Source organism: Diaphorina citri, unplaced genomic scaffold (genome assembly GCF_000475195.1).
Source record: "Diaphorina citri unplaced genomic scaffold, Diaci psyllid genome assembly version 1.1 scaffold378, whole genome shotgun sequence".
Lineage (NCBI taxonomy): Eukaryota > Metazoa > Arthropoda > Insecta > Hemiptera > Psyllidae > Diaphorina > Diaphorina citri.
The window spans coordinates 191,954-203,117 of NW_007377813.1; the positions used below are offsets into that span (position 1 = coordinate 191,954).

At 36.6% G+C, this 11,164-nt stretch overlaps 1 protein-coding gene across 1 annotated transcript in view; it reads left to right on the forward strand.

The window, feature by feature from the left end:
• The first annotated feature begins 3,495 nt into the window (after nucleotides 1–3,495).
• The window catches only part of LOC103508201 (platelet-activating factor acetylhydrolase IB subunit beta), a 23,919-nt gene continuing 16,250 nt past the window's right edge, over nucleotides 3,496–11,164 (forward strand). Inside the window, exon 1 of the mRNA XM_008472733.3 lies at nucleotides 3,496–3,846. Coding sequence (XP_008470955.1) covers nucleotides 3,778–3,846 — 69 coding nt within the window. The 5' untranslated portion in view covers nucleotides 3,496–3,777. The remainder of the gene's footprint in view (nucleotides 3,847–11,164) is intronic.

The window sequence follows — 11,164 nt, forward strand, 5'->3', positions numbered from 1 at the left end:
GGTATTGAACAGGTCTCAAAAACAATTGGGTTTGGTTTGACCAGAGGGTATTGAACAGGTCTCAAAAACGATTGGGTTTGGTTTGACCAGAGGGTATTGAACAGGTCTCAAAAACGATTGAGTTTGGTTTGACCAAAGGGTATTGAACAGGTCTCAAAAACGATTGGGTTTGGTTTGACCAAAGGGTATTGAACAGGTCTCAAAAACGATTATAAATTTATTTATCGTATGGACGTTTTATTTTTTCAAAGGATATACATAGAATAAGAATACAGAACAAAGGAACATTTAACAAAAACAAAAGAAATAATAACAACTCTATCTACTTATAGAGGTAAACTCTGTAGAGGTAAACCCGGGTTCGATTCCCAGAGTTAACAGAAATTCGTTCTCCTGTACATACAAATTTAAACGGGTTACTTTCTGGTGTCCTCGTGTTGAACCCAGCACCTAAATGGTAATTATTATGTCTCTTCTCACAAATCCGATGAGGGACATACTATGGGATGGGCATGCTACGACACAGACCACAAGCGTTGAATGTAGAAAGCTACAAAGAATCGAAACAATCATCTTGAAAAAAAAAACCTACTTAGGTACTTAGATGATGAAGAGACAGAAGACAAGAATGAAGAAGAAGAAGAAGCACTAAGTCGCGGGTTTGATTCCTGTCTTTATCCTACAAGAAGGTTCGTTCTCGGAACGGCTTGCTTCTAAGAAGAAGACAAGAAGGAAGGAAGAAGAAGAATACGTAAGAAGAAGAAGAAGAAGACAAGGAAACCAGACAGTGTCTGCCATTTATTTTTTATTTATTTTTTCTCCAAAATTAATATTCATCTAATACATTCTTCTTTCAAATCATTGTTCTTGGAAATCCTCGTGAATCATATACTCATGGGTAATTTTGTTTTATTTTTTATTTCTTTCATATCATTATTACTATTATTATTGTTTTTATTTTGTGTTCTGACTCCAATATTGATGTCCTTATAAGGCAATATTGTGTTGCTTCTGGTCAGGTTTGGTACAAAATTCTCTGCAGCAGAAGAGCAGATGGGTAGGAAATTCAATGAGCCTGTCTGTGTCTCATTGAATGTCTAAAATGTGCCAGCCTAGATAGCTTGAAAGCACACCTGCCTTGTAAGCGATAGATCGCGGGTTCGATTCCCGTCTGCGGCGAACTTTATCCTCAACACAGAAGGTTCGTTCTCGGAACGGCTGGTTTTCTCCTATCCTGTCTTCCTTCTCTCTTCGCTTTCGGGACAGTAAGACCTCTGTTGTTACACTACAAAACGTTTTGTCAACTATCTTGTACCTTTTCCTTTCTCTCTTTCTCTCCCTCCCTCATTCAACCATGTTGTTCATGTTCAAAGTAAGTACATACCTACTATTCTCTATCCAGATGGTTATGAGAGCAAGAGGAGTCATCAAAAAAGTAGGCTATGTTGCCAAACATATCAAAGGTGCAACGGTAGAAAATCTTTAAAAGAGGAAGGTACATTGCACAATGATTCAACCTCTTGTAAAAAAAGGTTACATATCGAAGGTACCTCTGCTTTTTAAAAGAGACAAAGAGAGTACCTCAATTGGAACAATGTAAGGATTTCCTGCAATCTGATTGGTTCCTTCATTTTGGGTTGATGATGACTCATTGCTGTCACATTGATCTGGATGAACTATAGACTCAAATCCAGAGTGTGAACATCGTCTGTAGTATAGCGGTGGAGAGTGAGATATCATTTCATTAATTTATTTGAGCAGCATTTCTCTTGGCCTCTGCCTTGATGTACATACTTTATCATTTAAGTAAGTATAATATATTTTACACAATATGTGTTCATGAGAGGATATTCCCAATTTGTGAGCCAGACAATTGATACACACACAAATGTTGAGGCCAGGTCTACAGGTTATACTATGTACTCTGTTTGAAACCCATAAAATACATGAGAGCTTGTTTAGACTGCTGGGGTAAAGAGACTTTTTAGCCTCATTTGAGTAGGATAAACAGGGTAGATACCTACTTAAGTAAATTCTTTTCTATTCTACAGTCTGTTTAGACTGCTAGTGTAAAGGGACTTCATTTGAGTAGGATAAACGTTAAACATTTTAGGTACCTACCTAAATTCATTTCTCTTCTACAGTACTTACTCAACTTACCTCTGAGCATACTCAAAGACTGTACCTGAACAGTCCCCTAGCATTCTCAGAGGTAACTTGTGACTGTTATGTGAAATGGAGGAATGAAGAAGAAACCTTTGTCGAGCAGTGGACAGTCTAAGATGATGAGCTATAAAGGTGTACCAACAGGAAAAATAGGTAATAATAACACAGGTTCCAAATATTTCCGAGAGGGAGTAAGCAAGTCAATTAATGGTGGTTTTACCAACAGGCTGGGTGGATTAGTATTCAAGATGATTGCCTGGTAAACACGTGGGTGCAGGTTTGCTCCCAGCCAAGGCATGGAATTTAATCCTCATTTATTCAAGAATTTGATACCAAACTTCAATCATCGTATTACTTTCTTCAATTCTCCAACTGTACCATTCCTGCTCTGTCCTCACACTCAATCAATCTCAACTTCTGGCTAGGGGACATTAAACAGAGAGAAGACTAGCGTCTGGCTGTGGGACTATAAACAGGGAGGAGAACAGCTAACCCTAACCAGCCTAGCAAGCTGGCAGTTCTTCAAAGGGTTCTCTCTGCTTTTAAAGACCAAGCACAAGTCCTCACGATGGTTGACTGCGGTTCAGGAAGAGCCAGCCAAATTAACATGGCTAGAGTTAGAGACCATCACCCCGGTGTATAGCAGGTACAAAAAGACATCTTTTCTTTATTCTATCGCCATTCGGCGAAAGCTAAAGCCGCTACAACAACAACAACAACAACTTCTTCCTTGAACCTCTCGTTCTCATTGAAATCATCCTCACCACCGATATCTCAACTTTCACCTTCAGCCATCCCAATACCCATGAATACAACTTCGCCCACTTTTCACTTAATCTTCTTGCAGTATGTTTCAAAAACTGCCAAAATAATGAAGTAGATAGTAGAGAACTACCTATTAGTACTATTATTAATTAAAATAAGGAACAGTAAGTACCTACCTAGATAATTTTTAATAGGTTTTTTTTTTTTTTTTAAAGATGAGTGTTCCACCGCCGTTTTTATTTCGTAGCAATGGAACAACTGCTACATTAGACGCTTGTGGCCTGTATTTGATCAAGTTCGTTTCTCTTCTTCTCCTCCAGCTATCGCGATGTTGAGGGATCGACCCCCGGGTACATTCGTGGTACGCGATCTCGCGGACCACAGTTTCAGAACCCCTGTTTTAAAGATACATACTACCGTACGCAGAGCAGGTACTACCGTAGGGGAAAATAATGTGTGGGAAATACCGTACATCCCGCAACACTGCCATTTTTCGATTAATCGATTACAATTAATTCGATTAATCGTTTTTCTTTTATCAGTTCTCTTCAGCCGCGAAAATTCAAATTTGATTCTGTCTGAGAAATAGAAATTTGAAAAGTGGTTGTAAAAGAAAAAAAAAATCAAAATTTCTTGTTTCAAGTAAAGTTGCCTAAGATAAGATAAAGTGAAGGAAATCCTTAAATTATCATTTTTGGTATTCAGGGTAAAAGTGGAACTTGTTCAGTTTTGAGATTTTAGCCCGAGTCTGGGATCTGTGCCCCTTTAGGAAAATCAGTTAGTTATCCAGGAAGCTACAGGGCTCGTTATCCCGCAATATTGAACTGATAAGATAACACTATCATAATGGCAAACCCCTGTATTGTGCCTCAGAAAAATCAAGTGGACTTGGGTGATAACAGATGGTATAACCAGGTATGTACCTAATATGCTACTTACCTACTCACTTGTTTGTTTGATGGAGGTATAACATGATGGTATAACTGGTAAGGGTGGATTTCACCAATATCTTTTTCACCTCTTGGAAGGCCTGTTAACCTAACAGTCTGTTATGTCACATTTGATTTGCATAGGCCTAACAGGCTGTTTGGATTTTTTTTTTTTTTTTTGCCGACAAGATTTTCATTTAATATTTCCTAAATTACTTACTTAATTGTGTACATTTGTCTTGCTTATTATTTAAAAATACATTGCCTATTTGTTGACAGATTAATTTGTATTAATTAAATAAGTATACTGGGTAGGTAAGTACTTGATGTATAAATTGCAAGTATTTGTTTTTTACTCTCTTTAAATTCTAATGTAAAGGGCCCATGATCAGAATTTAAATTTGGTTTAAGGTTACCTCTTTGATTAAACATCCTGATTTGTTGATTTCAAACTTTTAAGCCAATTTTAATCTACCTTCAACTTGTGAATTTCTTAAGCCTAGAGGTAAATTTAAATGAGTATCTGCTTAAATTGTGATCCTGTCCATAACCTGATAATAATGTAAGAATTTTAAAATAACTAGTGAAACAAATCGCCTAAAATGTCCCTCTGACTTCGTATCAATCATTAATTAGTCCCAGAATTTTACACCTGCACTTTACTTGTTAAACAAAGTGTCCATTGGCAATAAGTTAGCTTATGCAAGAGAAACTTTCCTGAGATTTTGTAACTGGGAGATGAAACCAGGACCTTCTACTATCAAAATGTGTTACCACAGGCTTAACCATGCTCCTTAAATTGTGATCCTGTCCATAACCTGTTAATAATGTAAGAATTTTAAAATAACTAGTGAAACAAATAGCTTAAAATGTCCCTCTGACTTCCTATCAATCATTAATTGGTCCCAGAATTTTACACCTGCACTTTACTTGTTAAACAAAGTGTCCATTGGCAATAAGTTAGCTTAGAGAAACTTTCCTGAGATTTTGTAACTGGGAGATGAAACCAGGACCTTCTACTATCAAAATGTGTTACCACAGGCTTAACCATGCTCTTAAATGTTGACTTTACGATAGTTCTTTACTAGACATTTTTCAAAAATTGTTGTGTGGAAACCAAGAGAGACCATTCAACATGTAATTCTAGACCTGGGGGGTGATTGCCTTTGGTCAACTTTCTTATTTGACAAAATAAGTCATAGTTATTTCATTCAATAGCCTGAAGACAATCAAGTGGTTTAAATGGGTACCATTACCATGGTGCTTACAGTATTTAATTTCATAATCAAGTAAATCCTAATAATAATTACCTTAAAAAACACAATCCTTATTTGACAAAATAAGTCATAGTTACTACATTCAATAGCCTGAAGACAATCAAGTGGTTTTTAAATGGGTACTATGGTGCTTACAGTATTTAATTTCATAATCAAGTAGGTAAATCCTAATAATAATTACCTTAAAAAACACAATCCTTGGCCAATTAATTATTAAATTAAACGAACAATACACTTTATTAAACGTGAAATTCACTTCTCCGTTGGTTAACTGTAAAATATTTAACTGCACAATCCTTGGCCAATTAATTATTAAATTAAACGAATAATACACTTTATTAAACGTGAAATTCACTTCTCCGTTGGTTAACTGTAAAATATTTAACTGTTCATTTGAGTTGACAGATCGAGGACCGAAATGTAGAGAAAGTACCACTTTTCTCGCGAGATTTCAATCAGTATAGCGCACGGTTCTGTTGTAATCACGGGGTTTTGGGTTTTGGTAATTTTCTTAAAAAGAAAAACTATTTAAAACTTGAGAAGACAGATTTTTACGGGACTACGGAGAGTCGGAGAGCCACAAGTGAAAGATGTAAAAACTGCAAAGGTGCAGAATGCAGAATTCTGCACTCTCGCAGATGCAAATGCAAAAAAAGTAAAAAGGGGAAGAAATTAAAAATGAACGCCAAGAACAAAAACGCAATGTTGCCAAATGTCCAGAAATGAATTACCGTACAAAAGATGGGATTACCGTACGCAATAGCGAACCACAATGTATCAGAATTCCTATGATCGCCGTGTAAATATGTTAGGTATGCAATATGCCACGATATAAATATTAGTGGAGATGTCACTTTCACTAATAGAATGGAGAGGAAAGTCAAAGGTATGCAATTTCAGCAATTTGCCATTATAAAAAAGTTAGTGGAAGTGGAGATGTCACTTTCACTAATGGAATTGAGAGGAAAGTCAATTAAGAAATAATAAACTAAAACTTCAACCTAACCAGCATAGTTAGCTTCGAGAATAGGGCTCCAACCTGTTAGGCGCTAGGTTGCAAGATTCCCGCCCATGCAAATTTTCTTCTAAACAGATTAGATTCCTTCTCGGAACGGCTGGCTTTCTTCTAAGGCCTGAACATTGCGAACCCTTTTTGAGCTTTTTCGAAGTTTTCGCGTTAAATAGCAGCCGAATCATACATTTATCGAGGTCCGGTCGGCGGACTTTTTAAGAAATAATAAACTAAAACTTCAACCTAACCAGCATAGTTAGCTTCGGGAATAGGGCTCCAACCTGTTAGGCGCTAGGTTGCAGGATTCCCGCCCATGCAAATAACTTTCTTCTAAACAGATTAGTTTCGTTCTCGGAACGGCTGGCTTTCTTCTCTCATGTTCTCTCTTCACATTCAGGTTTCAGGACGATAAGACCTTAGCAGGTCTGTGATGACATCGAGCGATTTCAGCAGAAATCTAAAGGCCTGAACACTGCGAACCCTTTTTGAGCTTTTTCGAAGTTTACGCGTTAAATAGCAGCCGAACCATACATTTATCGAGGTCCGGTCGGCGGACTTTTTTGAAGTATAGCTTAACATAGGTATGATCCAAATTTCGTAACAATACGTACGTAATTAACGGAGTTATGATAGGGGTAAAAATGGCTCGAAATGTTTCGTGTAATATACACTGGCGTGCTGAGGCCGGAATAACTTGGCCTGGCGCACTGCCGTGCGCCTAGATGGATTTTTTTTTTCTTCTTTTTACTTTCTATTACTAACAGTATAGCGGAGCTATACTAGCAATGAAAGTATTGCAATCGGTCCAAATTTTCAACGGGAAATGGCTGGAAATATCCGTTTTGGGATCCCCTGATGTCAAAAAAGTGATTTTTAGCCCATGGTCTGTACGTTACGTACGTACGTACTACAGGTTTAAATGGGAAAAAGTAGAAAGTTGTTACTTAACCCTCATTTCGTGGAAAATGTTGAAAAGGTTGTGAACAAAATATCTCAAGAACGGTTTGTCGTAAAGCGATGAAATTTGGTATGATATACCGATATGTTCCAAGGACGCAACTGTAACAACTTGGTAAAAAACGGATAGTCACCCATCCAGATATCAACCAAAGTCAATGTTGCTTCGAACTCCAAAAAAAAAAAATCAATTTTTTTCATAGGTACTTTATATGATTCCTTATCACACGGGGAGTATTTTAAGATAGAAAATTTTTAGTCGAAAATTGGCCGCCGCAGGCGATCGAATTTTCAGAAAAAAAAAGTTCAATTTTTGGACACTTTTTAATGATCCCTCATTACTTGGGAAGTATTTTAAGATGGGAAATTTTCGATCAAAAATTGGCCGCCGTGGGCGGCTCAGGCTCGGGAGTTGGAAAAATTTTCATTTTTTTTTTTTTTCAAATACGCATTTCGTAAATGTAATAGAAACACAATCCTTAGCCAATTAATTATTAAATTAAACGAACAATACACTTTATTAAACGTGAAATTCACTTCTCCGTTGGTTAACTGTAAAATATTTAACTGATTAAATAAAACAAACTAAGAAACAAACAAAAAACATGTCTCCGATATTGTTTTCTTCGTCATTAGTCTCATTACTTTCAATGATCTCTTCCTCTGATAATGTAGGATTTCCCTGAAAGATAGGGAAACCTCCGATTTTTGGAGTTAAAAAAACAGAGTTGATATAATGGAGGTTGAAATAATTGAGGTTCTACTGTGCCTGCTGTTAAGTGAACTGTAGAAATGCTCAGAAAAAGGGCCTTTACCAGGCCCTCTAAGGCTTCAAATAAATTAGCTACCCCTCAGAAGGTCCTGGGAGGGAGTCTCTACATTTATTATGGTCTTAGGGAGGGAGTCTCTACATTTATTATGGTCCTAGGGAGGGAGTCTCTACATTTAATAGGTAAACCCGGGTTCGATTCCCAGAGTTAACAGAAAATCTCCTGTACATACAAATTTAAACGGGTTACTTTCTGGTGTCCTCGTGTTGAACCCAGCACCTAAATGGTAATTATTATGTCTCTTCTCACAAATCCGATGAGGGATATACTATGGGATGGGCATGCTACGACACAGACCACAAGCGTTTAATGTAGAAAGCTACAAAGAATCGAAACAATCATCTTGAAAAAAAAAATACCTACTTAGGTACTTAGATGATGAAGAGACAGACGACAAGAATGAAGAAGAAGAAGCACTAAGTCGCGGGTTTGATTCCTGTCTTTATCCTACAAGAAGGTTCGTTCTCGGAACGGCTTGCTTCTAAGAAGAAGACAAGAAGGAAGAAGAATACGTAAGAAGAAGAAGAAGAAGACAAGGAAACCAGACAGTGTCTGCCATTTATTTTTTATTTATTTTTTCTCCAAAATTAATATTCATCTAATACATTCTTCTTTCAAATCATTGTTCTTGGAAATCCTCGTGAATCATATACTCATGGGTAATTTTGTTTTATTTTTTATTTCTTTCATATCATTATTACTATTATTATTGTTTTTATTTTGTGTTCTGACTCCAATATTGATGTCCTTATAAGGCAATATTGTGTTGCTTCTGGTCAGGTTTGGTACAAAATTCTCTGCAGCAGAAGAGCAGATGCGTAGGTAATTCAATGAGCCCGTCTGTGTCTCATTCAATGTCTAAAATGTGCCAGCCTAGTGAGCTTGGAAGCACACCTGCCTTGTAAGCGATAGATCGCGGGTTCGATTCCCGTCCGGAGCTACCTCTGCTTTAAAAATAATTAAATAAAAAATAAATAAATAAATGTCTTTTCTTTGTGTTACTTACTATATCACAACTTTGGTGCTCACTGCAGCATTGTAGGATTTTTCCAAATACATATATCGCAATAATCCAGCTCCCAATTACCTAAATTCCCATCCAGAGCTACCTCTGCTTTTTAAAAGAGAGAGTTTATGAAAATAGACCTTTACCCTAATGGCAACAATGCAAGGAATTCTCGAATTCTGATTGGTTCTTTCATTTTGGGTCGATGACTGCTTGCTCTCATAACCATCTGGAAAGAGAATACATATCTAGGTACTAATAGAGTCCTAAACTCAAATCCAGAGTGTGACCATCATCTGTAGTATAGCAGTGGAGAGTGAGATAAGAGAGAGTTTATGAAAATAGACCTTTACCCTAATTGCAACAATGCAAGGAATTCTTGAATTCTGATTGGTTCTTTCATTTTGGGTCGATGACTGCTTGCTCTCATAACCATCTGGATAGAGAATACATATCTAGGTACTAATAGAGTCCTAAACTCAAATCCAGAGTGTGACCATCATCTGTAGTATAGCAGTGGAGAGTGAGATATCATTTCATTAATTTATTTGAGCAGCATTTCTCTTGGCCTCTGCCTCAATGTACATACTTTATCATTTAAGTATATATTTTACACAATATGTGTTCATGAGAGGATATTCCCAATTTGTGAGCCAGACAATTGATACACACACAAACGTTGAGGCCAGGTCTACAGGTTAAGTATACTATGTACTCTGTTTGAAACCCATAAAATACATGAGAGCTTGTTTAGACTGCCGGGCTAAAGGTACTTTTTAGTCTCATTTGAGCAGGGTATAAGTGTTCTATTCTATTCTACAGTCTTGTGGAACTCACATCTTACTTTAAGTAATTACCTTTACCTAGACCCTTAGAGCATACTCAAAGACTATACCTGAACAGTCCCCTAGCATTCCCAGAGGTAACTTGTGACTGTTATGTGTGTTATGTGAAATGGAGGAATGAAGAAGAAACCTTTGTCCAGCAGTGGACAGTCTAAGATGATGAGCTATAAAGGTGTACCAACAGGAAAAATAGGTACTTAATAATAACACACGTTCCAAATATTTCAGAGAGGGAGTGAGTAAGCAAGTCAAATAATGGTGGTTTTACCAACAGGCTGGGTGGATTAGTATTCAAGATGATTGCCTGGTAAACACGTGGGTGCAAGTTTGCTCCCAGCCAAGGCATGGAATTTAATCGTTTATTCAAGAATTTGATACCAAAATAATGAAATAGATAGTAGAGAACTACCTATTTTTTACCGACAAGATTTTCAGTTAATATTTCCTAAATTACTTACTTAATTGTGTACATTTGTCTTACTTATTATTTAAAAATACATTGCCTATTTGTTGACAGATTAATTTGTATTAATTAAATAATAAATAAGTAGGTATACAGGTAGGTAAGTACTTGATGTATAAATTGCAAGTATTTGTTTTTTACTCTCTTTAAAGTCTAATGTAAAGGGCCCACGATCAGAGTTTAAATTTGGTTTAAGTTTACCTCTTTGATTAAACATCCTGATATTTGTTGATTTCAAACTTTTAAGCCAATTTTAATCTAACTTCAACTTGTGGATTGCTTAAGCCTAGAGGTAAATTTAAATGAGTACCCCTACAAAAACACAAATGTGAAAAAAAAAGGCCAAGTTCCTTTCCAAAAATGTCGGCCTATAAAAGTGGTGAGATCAGAAAATAAAGGCCAAGTCTGCAGTCCCAGTTTTTCGTGCCTTATGAATCTTAATTCCTTCAACCTTCTCTCAGTTTCAACTTGGCTATGTTTTCTCTTCGGATTTCACGTTTAATTATTCATTTATTTGAGTAGGGAAAACATAGCCAAGTTGAAACTGAGAGAAGGTTGAAGGAATTAAGATTCATAAGGCACGAAAAACTGGGACTGCAGACTTGGCCTTTATTTTCTGATCTCACCACTTTTATAGGCCGACATTTTTGGAAAGGAACTTGGCCTTTTTTTTTTCACATTTGTGTTTTTGTAGGGGATCTCACTCCTTTTTTCTAAGCATGTATTTTAACATGATAAGTAGGTAACGTAGGTACCTACAGATCTTCTTATTACCGTGAGTTGTTGTTGTTGGCGGCGTTGTTGTTGTTGGCGGCGTTGTTGTTGTTGTTGTTGTTGTTGTTGTTGTTGTTGTTGTTGTTGTTGTTGTTGTTGTTGTTGTTGTTGTTGTTGTTGTTGTTGTTGTTGTTGTTGTT